The sequence below is a fragment of the Castor canadensis genome, chromosome 1, assembly GCF_047511655.1.
Source record: "Castor canadensis chromosome 1, mCasCan1.hap1v2, whole genome shotgun sequence".
NCBI lineage: Eukaryota > Metazoa > Chordata > Mammalia > Rodentia > Castoridae > Castor > Castor canadensis.
The window spans coordinates 7,162,181-7,181,238 of record NC_133386.1 but is presented as its reverse complement, the minus strand read 5'-3'; the positions used below and the strand labels follow the sequence as shown (position 1 = coordinate 7,181,238).

General features: G+C 47.8%; 1 protein-coding gene across 3 annotated transcripts in view; it reads right to left on the bottom strand.

Annotated features, from left to right (window-relative positions):
* The window catches only part of Agpat4 (1-acylglycerol-3-phosphate O-acyltransferase 4), a 102,226-nt gene that overhangs the window by 15,278 nt on the left and 67,890 nt on the right, over positions 1-19,058 (bottom strand). For 2 of the 3 annotated variants that reach the window (XM_020168843.2, XM_074070945.1), the window contains one exon: positions 3,317-3,486. The exons of the other annotated variant lie outside the window; for it this stretch is intronic. In XM_020168843.2, the coding sequence (XP_020024432.2) occupies positions 3,317-3,486 (170 nt within the window). The remainder of the gene's footprint in view (positions 1-3,316; positions 3,487-19,058) is intronic. 3 annotated transcript variants of the gene reach the window in all.

Here is a 19,058-nt window from a genome sequence, read left to right as displayed (position 1 = left end):
GGCATGTGCTGCTTTACTGAGGCAAAAAGATAAGCAAATGAAGGCTTGATGCCACAGAAGTCTTGACCTTCTGCCTGCACAACTCCAGTTTACTTGGCCCCACAGTGACACATACCCTCAGCTGTCCCCAGCCACACTCATCCTGGGTTAGAAAAGAGGTGGTCTGTGTCTTTAGAGCCCTGACCCGCACCATGACTGACCAGCCCCAGGAAGCCTGGGCTCCGGCACAGTCTACTAGACTGATGGCCACAGGAGCCTCAGCGATGGGGCTTGGTGGTTTTGCAAGATCGAAGCCTCCTTTTAAAAAGAGATCCATCACTCTCTCCTGAAAACCAACGTAATAGCCCTTTGTTCAGGGGTTCAGCAAATTTCATTTTCTTTCATTTAAGCTCATTTCCTCTTGGGCTGTTACAGGTGAGGATGAAAAATGCCTGATCAGAAACATTCTTTTTTCCCTTCCCTTCTTTAAAAAGCAACCTTCCCAGACTCCAGAAGGATCTCAACATCATGTGTTAGTAAAAAAGAAAGAGATGAATAAGGGTTTTTTAAAAGGTCATCGAAGACAAAAGATATTGCTGATCAATTACTATAAGAGGATGTTGTGTCTCTTCCTTTCCATGATAGCAGGAGCCACGGGTCACTCTGCAGAAAGGCCAGGCCGTCTCGTCCGGCATGGTGTGCTGTTCTGTGGCCTCGGCTCCTCTGGGAGATGGCAAAGCTGTTCCCTGCGATGCAAGGAGCTGCTTCCAGGAGGACACAGTCTGGCATTGGCTAATGCCCCCCAAAATCTTCTCCTCCTCCTCTTCCCTCGCCCTCTCCACCAGCACCTGCTCTCCCCTGCATCCCGCCTCTCTGGAATTTCTACAGCAGTGGCACTGGCTGTTTCTTGGGGGGTTAGGGAAAGTGGGAAAGTGATTGGCCTCCTCTTCTCCCCCTCTTCCATTGTGCTGGGAGCTCAGGCGCTCCCAGAAGCACTTGGAAAGAATCCAGAAAAGCCCAGGGCCCACTGAGGAGGCCTCCCAAGCACTGGTGAGAAGAGGGGCAGCTCTGTCCTGGGTTAGGGTTCTGAAAAGGCCGCCTTCACCTCCAGGCACCGGCACGATGGGGATGCTCACACACCTTTTACACACAGCCTCCGTTGTTTGGGTTTTGATAATCATAAATGAAATCCTCTGAGTCTGGCATTTATTCAAGACATTGAAGCTGAAGATCAGAAGGCCTGTGCTGCAAGAGGAACAGATGTTTTCTTGGCTTTAGTACAACCAGGCATTGTCCTGCCATCACTGTCTCGAAGCCATTGGGAAGGAACCCTAAAGGTTACTGAAATGGTGTCCCCGTTCTGTGAACACTTCTCCCTCTCCATCCCTGGGTCTCTTCTCCATGTGTCTCTTGTCTGTTCACACCACAGCATTCATGTTTTCACTGGTGTGCTTGCCTCTCCTGGACTCTGGACCAGCTGCGTACTTCTTCCAGCCTCTGTCTGTGCCCATTTGTTAGATCCTGTGGTCTCCATTCCCTGTCCTCTCAGAACAAGCACTGCATGTGTCCTGAACCAGGAGGTAGGAGAAACCAGGCCTTGTCTGCAGTCGGCCTGTCATTTCAGGTGTCCGCAGCAGTCTCCAGCCCTGGGGCCTGCTTTTCCTACCAACACCTTCTGGGAAAGAGCAGAATCTCTGGAATCAGACTGACTAGCTACTGTCCTTGGGCTAGCAGTTTACATTTCAGTGCAGAAGAACTAGAAATGGCACGGGTGAGGGTGTGGTCCTCACAATGAGCAAAGCCGGAAGCCAAGGGTGCCTCTGAGCCTAGGTCACCATTTGCCTCTCCACAGGAACTCCCGCCTCACAGATGATAAACGCCTCTGCATTCTGAGCAGGAAAGCCACCAAAGCCACCAAAGAATGCCTGGGACACCACCAGCTGCCTCTCAGCTACACTCAGCACTGCTTCCAGGAGACAGAAAGCAAGTTCTGTCAGAAAGTGAGTTCCGCAGTTTTGAGAGGGCACCACACGCCCTTCCTCCCAAAACAGAAGAAAGGCCCTTCACTAGCCATCAGACTCCATGACAAACTGGGTCAGGGGGCATTTTATGGAGTAGTCTCAGCTCAGAGAGACGCAGACCACTACATTCTAACTGAATCTCTGATGGGGCCTCCAGGCAGAGGTCAGGTGTGACCACCCCACTTTACTCATGATTTCAGTTACTATATGTGGTCAGGAAATACTAAATGGAAAATTTCAGAAATTAACACTTCACAAAAATTAAATATAACTTTTGTTACTGCATATCATCATTTTATTATTAGCTAGTATTTTTAATGACTTAACTAATTTATAATTAGACTTTATCGGAGGCTCTCTTACTTGCCTGAAAGAACCAGGCCTGGGATATCCTCTAGTCTCGTCTGTCCTCCTGGTCTGTATTCTAAACCCCCATGACTTTGTCTTCATGGGCTGCCACAACCAAGTGTGGTGTGGACAGCCCCCTTGTCTGTCTGTGGGGATCGATGCTCAGTGTAAAGCCTAATCTCCAAGTTCTGATGCAAACGGTCAGGGCCTTTCCTGCCTGGACCAATATATGCTGTGGTTTCTATTGCAATATCCGAGTGATATATGCTCAAACATAACACACCCTAATGTATTAAAGATGACAAAAGTCAACTAAAGAGACCAAGTTCCAAAGGCAAGCAAGTCACATGCAAGAAGTAGGACTAATAGGAGAGCAACAGAATTTCATAATAATAGGCCTGAGTTTTGCAACTCAAACTTCCTCATAGCCATCAGTGATCCAAACCCAGAGACGAATCCTGCCTGCTGGCCAAGCAAGCACTGGAGCAGAATACTTAAGAATATGAATTGAAGTCAAATTAGACAACTTCAAGTACAAGTCCAGCTGGCAGAGCGGCTCAAGTGGTAGAGTGCCTGCCTGGCAAGCATGAGGCTGAGTTCAAACCCCAGTGCCATCAGTACATAAATAAATAAATAAATACATATTCAAATCCAAGCACGATTACAACTGTGTGAACCTGAGCAGAATAATGAAATTTTCTGTAACTTAGTGCTTATTTTAAAAGTGAGGTGGCAATATCCATTTGTAAACGTTCTGTAAAATGCCTGGCACGTAGTATTGGCTGGGTGCCTCTTGCTCCTGCTCCTAAGATATTAATCCTGATTTCAAGCAAGAATAAAAGCAGTTTTTGAGAATATTTCATCCTGTAAACGCTGCCTGTCCTGCAGATTCTGAATGACTAAGAACAAACGGGCAGGTCACAGTGTTGATGCAGAGAAAAGTGAGGGCAAATGCACTTCTCACTTACCCCTAAGATCCCAAAGCGTTCAGCCAGGCTCCAGCCACACAGAAAGTCAATTTCAAATTTGTGGTTCAGAACCACGATGGCATTTTCCTTCCCGTACTTGGAGTAGGCCCTTGGATCTGTGTAGAGGGTGCACTCTGTGCCCGACCACCACTCCAGCAACATCACCAGCTCTGGAACAAACCACAGGACAGACAGACATTTATTTCACCATCCCTTTTATCCTGGTCGGCTTCTCTGGGCCAGGATGGCAGTAGGGCTCTGCCCTCCCTGCTGGGAGAGAAAGCTACTTTTAGGGGTAAAGTCCAAGATCATAGACCCCAGTTGTTGGAAGGGTTTGGAAGCAGAAAGGAACCAAAAACTCTACAACAGTCTCTAAGGAGAGAGAAGCAGCAGCTTTCAGACAGCTAGTGACTGACATCTCTTGATTAAGTACCTGGGGAGAAAATAAATCAGAGCGTGGACCCACCGAGCGTCCCAGCCCTTGTGTTGACAGCATGAGGTGAGGTACAGAATTCTTAATCAGTGCACTTATCGCTCCTTCAATGAGCACTAAATACATGCTTTTTCTCTCCCACCGATGACACCTGAGGGCACCAGGAGTAACACGGAGCTGCAGGGTAGAAGAGCAAGAACTTCTGCCCTAAGGAAGAGGAGGCTAAATTGGAGTTGTCACCTTGTAGGCTTTGATAAAATTAGTAACACTCTTTGGAGGACTTCTGTTTTCAGGTGACAATGACCAATTTGAGAATACTCTGCAGTGATACCTCTGGTCCAGGTGGTGTGTTTCCAACTTGGTGACCTCAGGAAAATCCCCTAGAGTGGACATTGTCCAGAAATAGAGTTGAGAGTTGGTGAGGATGGAGCTCCCTGAAATGAACGTTTGAAGCGGAAAGCGTTGGCAGTGGGTAGATACGTGTGTGAGTCTTCTGAGAAGGTCTCAGAAGACCCCTTTTATCACTGGTAGCGAGGCACATGTTTGGCAGAGGGTTCCTCCCTCACCAGTACCACCCACCCCACCCTAGCCCACATGCACACAAAGGGTATGACCTTGGCTGCCCAGGGACACCTTTCTCCTCCAGGCACAAGGCTAGGAGTCTCATCCTCACAGTCGAGTTTCCAAACAGTGGCACTGTGGGACTTTGGACAAATGAAACCTATAATGCTGCAGTGTCCTAGCCTTTGGAATGGGGTTCCTTCATGGGATCTTGTGGAAATGAAAGTGCAGAGCATGCAGTGAGTACTGCAAATCAAAACTCGCAGTGTCATTAAGAACAAATGAGAACCCGCCCTTCCTTTCCCAGAAGTGGTGATAAAAAGTATCTGCCTGTTTCTGGGAGTGGCGGAAACACCTAGCCCTGCTCACTTGTCCCACCAGGCATCAACACTGGTGGGAGCGAGGAGCTGCAAGTTAAGAACCAAAGTGTTTGGGAAAGGCACCAGGGGCTGTGGCACAGCGCAGCCCAGTAAGGCAGCCTGACAAAGCGACCCATTGTCCCTGCTGGGTAGCAAGAGGTTTCTAGTGCTGCATGGATTTCTTTCAAGAAACAGGATACACAGGACAGATCATTCCGTGGCTGGCACCACAAGGCAAGAACTGCATTGTTGGGTTTACCCAACCATGGCTCATCCAGCACCCAGAGAGCACTGTGCACATTGGTGCTTTCTACCAACTGTGTGGTGCCCTAATGCGTGCACACACTTTGTGAGGTGCCGGAGGTGAATACCAGTATCCAGACCCCGCCCCAATTCCTAGGCAGGACAGCCCAGAGGGAGAAGATAACTCAACAGACCACACAGTGGGACAGGAGGAAGAGAAAGGGCTGGTGGTAGGAAAGGATCTGCTAATACCATCATCAGGGAGGAGGAATGTGACCCTGCCACATCCCAGACCTGCTGGTGCTACTTCTGGGTTGTAAGACTCAGCTCAGCACATTTTCCAATTTCTCATGAAAGGGTTGCAAACCCTTTCAGAGCTGCTGCCCATATTAATTTATGACTATGCGTGAAAAGCACCAGCAGGACATTGAGCATCAATAAATAGCCACCCTTTTATTACCATTATATGCATGATAATTTTATCATATACAAGGTTCTGTGGCCACAGAAGACAGGGAAGGACAGAGACTCACAGAGAGAGTGCTGGGAGACTTTGGGACCCGAGTTATGATTTGTGATTCCAGCCTAAAGGCAATGAGAGGTCACTGGAATATTTTTACATAGGCAGGCACACAGCATCCAACTTGTGTTCTTGGAACATCGCTCTAAGTAGAGACAGATTAGAATAGAGGAGGCAGAAGTTGGGAGGCCAGGGAGGAGGACATCATGGACGCCCAGAGAGAGGGAATGGAGTTGGGAGGCCAGGCAGGAAGCATGGAGAAAGACCCATTCTTCCCTCATCAACAGGCTGTTAACCCTACAGTTCCAAATCTTACAGGCTAGAAGAGTTTTGCCTCTCTTCTTTTTTTTAACCAAAAGACTTCCAATTTAAAAAAATTCACAATAAATACAATTATCTAGCCCCACGGTAAAAAGAATTCAAACGCACCAGAAATATACAGAGGAAAATGTAAAGCTCCTTTTGCTGGCTTTGAATTGTAGCAGCTTGGCTGACTTGAACTGCACTTCCCAGACTCCCTTTCTCGCATGTTTCTAGGTCGGGGTGCCCCAAGGGTCACTCTTGGGGGTTTGAGAAGATGGAGGAAGCAATATGCCGTTTTGTAGATCACACACGCTATATTGCTCATCTGCTCATCACTGCCTCAGTGTGAAGCAGCTGCTGTGCCTGTACTGCTACTCTTTCCCCGACCCCTTCCCTGACCCCTGGCTGGGTACCTGGGCAGGACGCCCACCCTACCAGTGTTGGGTTCACTGATACAAATTTCAGCCCATTCTTATGGGGCTCCAGCTTGTGTTCAGGGGCTCTAACCTCTCACTCTCCCCCACTTTGCATCCCTTGCCCCCTCCTGACTGCCTGTCCTGTGGACTCCAGGCTGCAGTACCAGGGGCAGACGACGGGCCTGCAGAGACACTGCCTGCCTGGCCCCTGCAGTTGGAAAGGCCAGTTCCCTAAGACTGATTCCTTAACTGTGGCAGACATGGCTGCACACGGCTCTCCCAGTGGCTCTGTTCCTCTGGATGCACCTGACTGAGACCCTTCCTCTTGCCCTCCCCAAATCCATCCCTTCTCCAGGGTTAACCACTGTAAACAGTATGAACAATTTGACAGGAAATCTTCCAGTTCTTTTTCTAGGCATTCACACACACACACTCTCTCTCTCTCTCTCTCTCTCTCTCTCTCTCTCCTCCCACAAATGTGTTCGTACCTTATTGATGTCTGTAAATGTATACAAGTTTTCGTCAAATAGTACATGTTAGATCACTCCATGTCAATACACAGACAGTGATATTAGCAAATATTTATTGCACGCTGGCCACGAACTAGGTAGAACTTTAGCTCTACATATGCAACGTGAGGCACAATCATTCTCCCCATGTTAAGGATGAAGAAACGGAGACATGGGGATAGCTCCCATTCTCGGCTCAATGCATGAAATTGCCATTTGCGGATCATAAAGTTTACCCTGATAGCTGCACAGCTGTTAAGGGGATGAACATAATACAGTATATTTTAGTCATTCTCCTACTGATTAGCATTTTCCCTTGTTTTTCTGTTACAAATAATACTGTAATAAAATATTTGAAAATACATGCTTTAAAAAGTACTTGTACAAATATTTCTCCAACATAGATAGACCAAAGAGTGTCTATATCTCCAACTCTCATGGATGCTTCCAAATTGTCCACCAGAAAGAGCAGCCTCGACTCCAGTCTACGCTGAGGTGACAGCATGCCGGAGGGTCCCTTTCCAGTTGCCTGGACCCTTCTAGCTCTTGGAAGGCAGAGACCAAGTGTGTTGTTCAATACCCTCGCCTGTTGAGTGTAGGGAGCTCTTATCAGTCACACTGTGACATCCTCGAGACCAGCCCATGTCTGGTTCATCTCTGTGTCCCCCAATCTTGCCCCAATATGCAACCCATGGTAAACACCCCAAAAGCATTAGCCCCTAATTGAGTGGCTCATAGCTGATGTCTTGGTTGGATGTTTCTAAGTAAATAACTGCAACTTAGAATGGTCTCCACGGGTTCAGGCTGCATTTATACTCCTGCAGGGTGACTGGCACGGCTGCATGCCTTCGACCTGGATGTCCTGGGATCCTGAGGGTGCTAGTGGCTCTGGAAACACTAACGTGCATTTAGCCTGTCCTACCCACCCTTCCCGCAACAGTGCTGGCAGCAGATCTTGGAATTGCTCTGCTTCCCTCCTCTCCACTAGATTCCTTCTCTCCACTCTCTCTCCTAGTCTTTCAAAGGACACATCTTGGGCACTTCTAATTTAACTTAGAAAGATACCAAAAGGCACCTGAGCGATGGTCCTGACCAGGTGTGTTAGACAGCTTTCTAATACTATAACAAAATACCTGAGAAAAATAAAATTAAAGAATAAACAGTTGGTTTTGGCACATAGTTTCAGAGTTTCCAGTCCGTTGGCAGGCTCTGTTGTTCTTGTTGGGCTTTTGGCAAGGCAGACTACCCTAGCAGGGAGCATGTGACAGAGCAAAGCTGCCCACCTCTGATGGCCAGGATGAAAGGGGACAGTAGAAGAATCAGGGTCCCAACACCCTCTCCAAGGTCACACCCCAGTGGTTTTACTTCCTTCCACCATGCCCTACCTCCTAAAGGTTCCAGCACGTTCTAGTAATACCCCAGGCTGGAAAGCAAGCATGTAGCACAAGTCCTTTTTTATGTATGTGTGGGGCTGGAGTTTGAACTCTGGGTTTTACCTTTGCAAAGTTGACATTGTACATTTGAGTCACACCTCCAGTACACTTTTGTTCTGGATATTTTGGAGGTGGAGTCTCATGAACTATTTGCCTGGGCTGACCTCGAATGGTGATCCTCCCAATCTTACCCTCCCAAGTAGCTAGATTTACAGGTGTGAGCCATCAGCAGCCCAGCTAGCACATGGCCTTTGGAGGACACTCTAGATCCAAACTATAGTGCAGGGAATTAGATAGAGGGTCTTTGAGCAAACAGGGTGTCTTGTGTTTAGCAAAGGGGACATCACTGGTGAAGTTTCAGGTTACAATTCTATAAGGAGCATCGTGAAGTCAAGAGCCAACAGATGGTACCGGGGCAAATGCAGGAGAAGCAAAAGATTTTTGCCCTGAAGTATTTTGGCTTCTTGTTTGGGCGTCACAGCAAATGTACTCTAAGCAATCATTAAAAGCAACTGAGATTTTAACTAATAAGGTTTTAACTAAGAATTGGAGTCATTAGTTGACTAGTTAATTGAAAATAGGAAAGATGATCACCAAAACAACACATGAAATCAAAACTGAAGCAGAAGAGGAAAGACGAGGTTGTTTCTTATGCCGCCCGAAGGACAGAGAGGCTGCAAATGACGCGTCCTGAGGGGGATTCTAGGGAAAGGTGCTGGGGAAGGAAGCTGGACGTATGGAAGTTGCAAGGACAGGAGAGCTACAGGTGAGCCAGTACCCAGCCAGGCCCCACCCAGATTGTCAGCTGAGCATACAGCCCTGTCCAGGCCAGTGGCACGTGCAGAATAGGAGACACGCTGAGTGTGGGAGATATCCAGAGGTACATTCAGACTACAGAGATCGATTGCTGGATCACCAACATCCCTGCCCTAGAAAGATATCTGGGAGGGTCAGGTGCTGTCTAGTAAACAAAGCATCACACACTGACCTGCTGGCCTCCACGCTGTGCCCGTGGTCACTTAGTGAGCCTGGTACACATCATCAGCCCCTGAGGCTGTGTCATTTGGTGGGCCATGCTAGTGCTCATGTCCATCAAGCAGAAAAGGCAAAGAGGAAACTAAAAGGGCGTCCTAAGCATCTGTTGTCACCTTGGTCCATCCTTGTGGAGTGACCCAGCTGAAGTGACCCATGGTTCCTTCTCTGCCTGGTTTATGACTTTGACATTGTGAATGCTGCCAATAGCTATGGAATTCCCTGGACTGGTTGGTATTTGCTCTCTCTGGGCCTTTGCCTTGTTCAAACACAGGTCAACAGCCTGAATCTACCACATCTGTGGACACCAGAGCCATATGACACACTCCCAGGGGCTGGTGGTGGGACCGAGCCCTTGACTAGGCATGTGAGTTGGAACTGGCGCTTGTGTCCTCCAGGAACACGAATCGTATGAAGGATGGTGGCAGGTATATTACATATAGGCAAGGAGCCATCCCGATTCACCTTCCTCAGATCCCCAGGGCTGCTATTCTGAGGTCTGCTGGTTGGGCATTTTGTATGAGTCACCTAATGTCCTTCCAATAAACCTGTTTTGGGACATAGATTAGAGTTGGAATCTATTGGTAGCAATGAAAGAACTCTGTCCCTGACCCATGAAGGAACCTAGGGACTGTCCTCTGTCTCCTCAACTCCTCCCAGGGACCAGCACTTTTCTCCCTTCCAAGCCAAAAACTGTATGGCTTCTGTAGCCTGGGTCACTCTTCCCCAGCAGCACAGCCTGAGCTTAGGAGCTCAACACAAGTGAGGCAAGTGATATGGTGACTAGAGCTAGGGCCTTGCACCTGGGGTTGACTGGCCTGCCAGGCTCCCACCCAGTGCCCACAGGCAGAGCCCTGAGTCTCTGCTTCCAAATCCACACTAGTGGACTGGGAGCCACGTGCATGAGGATAAGAGGTAGCAGAAAGAAGGTACATTTTAGCCCAGTGTGTCCTTGGTTGCCTTTGAACTGTCTGTCCTCAGGTACATGTCCACATTACTAGGAAACAAGGCAGACACCATGTCTTCTGGCCCCCTACTTCATCCTAAATTCAGAATAAGTGGACATGGAAGAGTCAGCATCTGTGACAGCAGAGGACAAAGCAGATGCATGGTGCACAGGAGTGACAAGGAGGGCTGCCCCACGTGGGATGTGGCCAGGCTTTCTATCCCATTTTTCACATTTTGGGTTGCCACATGTTGCTGACGTTACTTTTCTTCTGGCTGCTCCCCAGAGTGGCTGTCCTTCCTCACAGAAGCCTGCCCAGGGTCTGCTCCTCCAGGGTCACATCTGGCAGTGGCCCATCATGGCTGCTTGGAGACCTCATGGAGTAGTTCCCAGTTATCCCCAGTACTGGGGGCACACGACATGAGTGTGGCACAGGGACCTCTGCAAAATCCCAGACCATTGCTGACTGGTTCAGGGACTGAGTGAAGGCCACAAAGGCACGGTCTGAAGAACAGATTTGGTTGTGTTCTGTTTGCTACTGTGCTGTTCAGCTTAAGGGAAAAGGAGTACAGACCAAAGGAAAAGTGGAGAGAAGGAAGAGGGGCTCTGAGGAAGGACAGGAGGAACATGACAGTAGCTGATATGTACTGAGTTATTAGTTCATGACATCCAGGGAGAGCCACTGTAAAATTGAGGACACTGAGTCATGGGGGTTGGGGGAACACACCTAAGCCTCCAGAGGGCAGACCCCAGGCTGTATCCCCAGAGCCCACAGCCACTGTCTAAGATCCCTAAACACCTAAAAGCTATAATTACATAAGGGAGGAGGGGAAAGAGGAAGATAAGTGTAGAAGGAATGTACTCTGACCTCAGGCAGACCTGTGGTCACTGCCTTATCTGTGACACAAGATAAAAACACCCAAGTCAAATGTTTATATGCTGAAGTACTGAAAGCATTGAATGGCGGTGCCTGAATACTACAAGTACTAATGACACGGAAGAAATAAGGAGCAGAGAAACACAGAAAGAAAGGAAAGGAGATCCGGGTGCTAGACCAGAGTCCATTTCTAACAAGCCACCTTGCTCTCCACCCTGAGCCCTGTGCAGATGCAGCTGACCCTACATTGATCAGCTCCAGCTGGCCAGGCCCCCAGGGCTCTGTTCTCCATGGAAAACCCCAATCTCAAGTCAAACCTGCTGACACACTCCTCCTCCTGGCGCAGGTGGACAAAGGGGCATAGGGCACTTGCGGAGGTTCCTGCAAGAGCATGGGATTCATCGTTCAAACCCACATCCACACCCACAATCAGCCAAATCTGTAGCTATGGGGCAGCTTGACAAAGGAGAATGGCATTTTTATCACTCACTTCATCTAATTTCACAATGACATAGGTGATTCCGTGTTACATGTGATGTAATTAGTATATTTAATCATACAGCTATAGTAGCTTTTTATAATTTAACTTTTAACTTACAATAATCCAGGTTAGAAATTAAACCTCTCTTTTCTTTCTCAAGTGCCTCCAAACATACAAAAGCACAACCTGAAAGATCTTGTTGCACAAAATGTGACACTGTTTCCCCATAATAACAGGGAGATATGTCCCCTGGCATCTCTCTGAGGTCAGGAAGAGCCAGGCAGTAAGGCTCCTGGGTACGTAAGCCACACCTTCACCTGGATGTCAACTTCCTAATTACAGGGCACAAGACCTGCTTAGGCCCCACCCCAAAAACGGACACAAAAACTTGCAACGAGGCAATTCCTGGGATCTGAGTGAACAGAAAGGCTCTTGCTGAGACACTGAGCTGCACACCCAGGAGGTCGGTCCCCAGAGAGGGGACCCTGCAAAGAGGAGGACAATCAAGCCAAATGCACCTTTGTGCTCCAGGGCTCCAAGCAGGGTCCCCACATGCAGACTTGATGTGGACCCACTGGTCCCTCCTCTCTACAGTCATGGTCATTCAAAAATTGGCACTCCCCACTGCCCCACGCTCCATGCACCCCACTAATCACTTCCTCCCTTTCCACTTCTATCCTCTCTACCAAGACTGACCCAGCCTCCCAGGCTCCACACATGCCCTGGGGCAGGTAATGGAGGAGCCACTGGACACCTGACTCTACTGAGGAAATGCACCTGGCCTGGCAGGGCAGTGAGGAGCACATCTGCACCTGGTCTTTCTGCACCTTTCTCGGACTCCCCACCCCCCCAACTCCTCACCATCCTCCCTGGCTCTATGGTCCGCTTGGTTTCTTCTTAATCCAGCTGGTACTTCACAACTGGACACTTCACAACATATTCCTAGTCAATTGCTTCTCACCTCAGTGACACCTCACATCTGGACACAAGAAAGACTGTTACAGTCCCTCCTCTGCAGGGCATATGTCCCAAGACCCCCAGTGGATGCCAGCAACCACAGACAGTATTGCAACCTAGATGGAGTGAGATTTTTCCTACACTTAGATAGAAATGATTAAAGCTAATTTATAAATTAGGCATGACAAGAGCTTACCAACAAGAAACTAATAATGAAATAGAATAATTATCATGATATACTGTAATAAAATTGCCAGCATCAATACTTCTTATGCTTTGAGGTCATTATTAAGCAAATGTAAGTAAGAAGCATTACTTGGGTGATGTGAGACCACCACCGTCCACCTAATAGCTGGAAGGGCTGCTAGGTGACTGGTGGGCAGGTAGCACATACAGTGCAAATACAGTGGACAAGGCAGGGAGGAGGGGAAGGTGGCTAGACTCCATCACGATACTCAGAATAGCATGCAAGTTAAAACTTATTTGTTATTTCAGGAACTTTCCACTTCATGTTTTCAGACTGTGGTTGATCTAGCTAAGTGAAACCCAGGGAAAAGAAACCGCAGATGAGGGAGGACTGCTGTGTGCCGTTCAGGACAGGTGAGCACCATCAGCACCCACACTGTGCTCTCCAAATGCTGTTTCCTATCAGGAGGCGCAAATCTCACAGCAAGGCAAGACGACATCGCCACAAAGTGCATCTGGGAAAAACATTGAATCTATCAGGTGTTTATATCTAACTTCTAGTTTACAGGCAAGTCAGAGGAAGGAGGAGCAAGTTACACACCATGATGCATAACAAGTACTTAGCAACTGTTTTTGCTCAAAATCACAGACTCCTCACCTGGGCCCACAAGGTAACTAAAAGTAGAATAAAGCCTGGTGTCCTTACCTTCATTTTGCTTCTCTCTTTTGTCTTAAAACTGTGGATCAGATTCCTGCTTCACTGTACACAGGCGTGTTAACGCCTCAGAGTGTCTGCTAAGAAGCAGTGGTACCTCACCTGTCTCATCCCCCCACGAGGCTGAAGGCTGAAAGCACAGAGACTGGAGTAACTGAGGCCTCTCACTCTCAGCTTTTACAGTGCTCTGGCCCAGAAGGTGCCTGAAAGTCTCCAGTCACTGTCCTAAGCTTGCAGCCACTTTGCATTCCAGGAACAACAGAGCCTCACAGGCAGATCTCCCCATGACGAGATCAGGAAGCACGGTGCCTATGACAGAGACATTACCCCAAACACCTCAGCCTTGGCTCAAACATCCATTGCCACCGCCCTCTGAGGATCAAGGAGAGAAACAAAGACAAAAAACTGGGTGGAGTAGTCACGCATAAAGTGAAGACCATGGCCCTGCAAGAGATTTGAAAATTTATATTTTCATGCCGCCATACCAAAAGTGATTAAAAGTCCTCCAACTCTCACCTCTGCCATGAGGTCCCCAACAGAGCCAAGCTGATGCCAGTGCTGTGCCCTTGAATCTCCACAACTATGAGCTAAGAAAACCTCTTTTATTTATGAATTATCCAGCTTCTGGTACTTCATTACTGTAATGAAAAATGAACTAATACAGGGTACGAGATGGTCCTACCAGAGTTAAACTATAAAATAAATATCAAGGAACAGTGCAGAGATGTGTGTGTGTGTGTGTGTATTAGACAGAGAGAGAGAGAGAGCACGAGTGGTCAAGACTGAGGCACCAACTTAAAGAAGTGGGCACACTGGTAGAAGGGATGAATCTTTCTTTCCACACGTTGGGGGAAGTTGGCAGGCACACTGGTCACTCTGGAGGAACAGCCCTGCTCACCTCCAGGAGTGAGGCTGTCTGCAGGAAGCCCACCTCTGCCACTTCTGCCACCTCTGTCACTGCCTCCCCAGTCATTGGTGGTGCCAGGCACCAGCATCACTCCACCCGCCTTACAAGATTGCAAAGTTACGCCTTGGCTCCTGAAAGTCATCAGGCTTTGCATGTGGATTAACCTTCGAGTCAAAGGTGTGTCACTCAGCAAATACGGTTCAGAGATGTGTGTGTGTGTGTGTTAGAGAGAGAGAGAGAGAGCATGAGTTCCTATTGAGAAAAGATTCTTAGCTGCATTCCTATTTTGATAGTAAGTGTTTCATAAGAGTGCTTCACATGCATTAATCAGAGTTGGGTTAAAATGATAATTATCAAATTTCTCAGCTGAGAACACAGAGGAGCAGACTCTGGGATGTAGTAAGTCTTCCAAGGCACAACCACACCACGAGACCAAGCAGTCCCCTCCTGCCCGTGTGCTCCTCTACCAGCAGCCATGCTTAGGGCAAACTCCTGGTCACTGCCCATCATCCTGGTCCCTGCTGGCCACTGCCCATCACCCTGGTCCTGGCCCTCCTACCTTTCCTATATCTTCTCCCACCCATCCTCCATTCCATCCTCAGTGTTGCCTGCCCTGTCCCCCGAGGACTTTCTCTCTCCTCTCTTTGCCTCTGATGCCACCCACTCCTCACAGCTGTGCCTGTGCCTTGCTGCCACCTAAATCCTGCCACACATCTCCATCAGCTCCTCCGGGACAACAGGCACAGCGTGGATATCTCAGACCACTGGCAAGCCGGATGACACGACTTTCCTCTTTTCCCCTCCCTTTCTACTGAGTGTCCTCGGTTAAGGTCCAGCTGACTTGTACACTCTTCCTGGAAGCAGAACTTGCACAGAGCTTTGGCGGGAAAGGCCCTTCCTTTCCACAGGATGTGTCTAAACTTCCCACTCCTAAGTGTCATCTCAGAGGTCACACCCTCATTCTCTTACCCCCATTAGAAGGAATTTCTCTTCTATTCTTCTAAATCCTCCATGAGGGACACAAAGCTGTGCTTAGAAGTCAGGCCCATATTTGAATCCCATTCTACCACAGACTAGTTTTATACAGTTACGTTGATGTGTAACTGCACCTCACTGGCTCTCAGCTTTCTCCGTGAAGAAGGAAAATAGGACTCCCAGACTGGTCCTGAAGAGTAAAGAGGACTAGTTGCTTTCCTCCCTGTCTCCACCTTTGATCTTATTTTCATTGTCACATTTTAGTTGCATGCCTGTTTTGTTCTGTGTCTCTTTTGCCGTATGGTACACAGTCCTTGGTGAGGACCTGTCTTGCTCAATGTGTTGTTGTACGAAGGGTAGGCCGTACATGTCATGGGTTTCGACATACACCTGCAATCCCATAACCTGGGTGGGGCATGAGTCACTCGGATAAGAGAAACATCAGCAAGATCCAGATCGTGACAAAATTCAATTAAGATCTGGGTGTGGTGGCAGAAGGGTAGGGTTCAAGGCCAGCCTGAGCTGTATCGTGAGATCCATCTCAGAAAACTAATAAGGACAGTGCAGTCCTAAAGTCTATTCAATTTTTTTTCTTAAAGCAGCGTGAAAAATTATCAACCTTGAGCTGGAGATGTAGCTCAGTGGTAGAGCGCTTGCCTAGCAGGATTAAATCTCCAGCATCTCACACACACGCACACACACACACACAAACACACAAACACACACGCACACACACGCGCACACACACACAAACACACACGTACACAAACACACACGCACACACACAAACACACACGCACACACACAAACAAACACACACGCACGCACACACACACAAACACACACAAACACACATGTACACAAACACACGCACACACACACAAACACACACAAACACACACGCACACACACACACAAACACACACGTACACAAACACACACACACAAACACACACGCATGCACACACACACAAACACACATGTACACAAACACACGCACACACACACAAACACACACAAACACACACGCACACACACACACAAACACACACGTACACAAACACACACGCACACACACACAAACACAAACACACACGCGCACACACACACACACACACACGTACAGAATAATTAGCAAAAAGGAAATTTTATTTTGGCTGCACTGGGATTAAGCTCAGGACATTGTACTTGCTAGGCAGGCTCCCTGCCACTTGAGCCACACCACCAGTCTTTTTTTGCTTTCGTTATTTTTCAGGTAGGATCTCAAGTTTTTGCCTGGGACCAGCCTCAACAACAATCCTCCTACCTGTGCTTCCCTTGTAGCTGGGATCACAGGTATGTGCAACCATGCCTGGCCCGTTAATCTTTTAAAGAACATATAAAGCAAAATTTTAAATCTACATAAAAAATACCTGCTTTAAATTTCTCTGTTTAACCTTTTATGTTGTCTTTCTTGGAATATAATTTAGCTTGTTTTCAAAACTCAAATTCATTAGTCACAGAGAAATTTGTGTGTATACACATACAGAGATTTATCCTCATTTTGAAAAGGATAAAAAATTAAGATTCTAAAATATACACAATTACCAAAATGATTCTTAGGGGCAGAAACGTAAAGGGGAAGCACCTTAAAATTGCTTTCAGAAAGCATTGTTACCACACGAGTCACTGTATCTCAGGCGGGGATGTCCCAGGGTACTTAACTTTGTCTCTTGGAACACGGGCAACTTTATTTTGGGGATAATGTATAAAGTGCATACTCTCCTATCAGATGTGGGGTGATGAGGTCACCAGATCATTCTGAGGTCCACTCAGCCATAAGCTATTTCCAGTGAAACTTTCTCTTCAGGTTTTCAGCCAGGCAACTCTCTGCCCCTATGGCGTTTACCAGGGGAAATCTGAGGTAATCAAGGAAATCTGAATTTCAGATAAACTAAAATTCCTTGTTAGCAAAGGGACATCCAAGGCTAAACGGAGGACAGACTTCTACTGAGCCATGTTTCAACGGCAGCTACTAAAACACTAGTCGTTGTTTACCTGAAATTCAAATGTAGCTGGGTGTCCTGAATTTCTATTTGTTCATTCTGGATCTCAGCCCTGTCAGCCCAGCAGTAGCCATGGCAACAAGCACTGATGTGATTCGGGGATGCAGCTTGGGAGGAACTGGAAAGTAACCTCGCAGATGAGCAGCCTTCAGCCGAGAGCAGGGATTCCAGGGTCCTCATTTCTGGAAAGCCTGATCATAGCAGGTTAAGGTATCGATAGCCCATTTTACAGGTGACAAATGAAAGGCTGATAGCTTTCACAAGATCACATAGACTCTGGGGAGCACAATGACTGTGCATAACTTCTGCCACCCTAGAACACCTTCCAGCTGAGGGGACCATCCTCTTACTCCACTGGCCTCGCACACGTGCAGGACACAGGTGTCTTAGAAACTTAACAAGTTTGAATGGTACATCTGTGTTTCAGTCACATCCATCCTTCAAAATTTCCTCGGAAATAATTCTCCCAGGGTTTGCCTGAGCTTGAGATAATCGTTATGAAGTCATGGACTGAGCACAGTGACTGTTATCAAACTCTTATGGCTTGGCAGCTGGGGACATCAAAACCAAGAATTAGGAGACTTTCTGTCTTCAAACTGTCCTTAGTCACCCCATCTCATCCCTGGTGTGAAGGCCAATGAAAGTGTAGGCCAGGCATACCGGGTGAGCACAGCAATGGCACTGGAGGGGCCCAGCTCAGAGGGATGGCCAGGATCCAGGGAAGGACACCAGTGAGACGGACAAGCAGGGAAGAAGAGGGAGCCAAAGAAGGGGGACGAAGGGAGGACCAATATTTATTGCTCACATGATGTGGGTGGGCAATGGGCGAGGCTTGTCACATACAATCACACATTTCTTCAGCCCCAGAGTCACCTGCCAGTGTCAGTATTCTTCCATGCAGACAAAGAATCCAAGGATCACAAAGTGTTAGCAACTTGCCCCAGGTCACAGAAAGTAAAGATTTCTGTTGCTTGTGCACTTTGCAGGTGGATCCAGGTGGTCTGGGACCACAGGTGGGGGTAAAGCGCTCACCTCCGTGCCCGCCATACAGCTTGGTCAGCCTCCCGCTCACCTGCCACCTGCTCCACTCTCTTGCACCTCCCCATCTCCATCTGCCCCGTCCTTACCTCCATCCTCCTGCCCCTCACCTCCAGCCAAGACAGGGCCAGACTAGAACCTTAAGTGCAGCTCTTTTCACGTTTGCTTCCGTTTGCAATGACACGCGGTATCGAGTGCCCCAGACAGTGCTGAGAGCTTGTTTCACCTTTTAGCCTTGAACTGGGATGTGTCCTGCTATTGATTTTATACCTCAGTTTAACTGGCACATTTCTTTTTATTTTCTTAGAAATGCAGAATACAGATGTAGCTTACAACCAATGGCATCTTAGAGTCTAGAAATATTTAAAAATACCGAAACAAACACTGCAGCCTTATTAAGCTGCTGTCATTTAGATGAGCTGTTCCCTAAATGTGGCCATGTATCTTGGAAGTGCCAAGGGTTTAGGGGAAGGAGGAAGGGGGTGGTATAGGGGATTTTTAGGGCCATGAAATTCTTCTGTATGCTGTTGTCATGGTGGGTGAATGACATTGTGTGTTTATCAATATACAATGTATAACACAGTGAACCCTAAAGTCAACTGTGGACTTTAGTGAATAATGTGTTAGTATTTCTTCATTCATTTTGACAAATGAAATCATTAATGCCAGGGACACATGAACCATGTGTGGGGTGTGTGTGTGTGTGTGTGTGAGAGAGAGAGAGAGAGAGAGAGAGAGTAGGGGGAGTATATGGGACTACCTCTACTTTCTGCTCAATTTTCCCATAAATCTAAAAATGCTTTAAA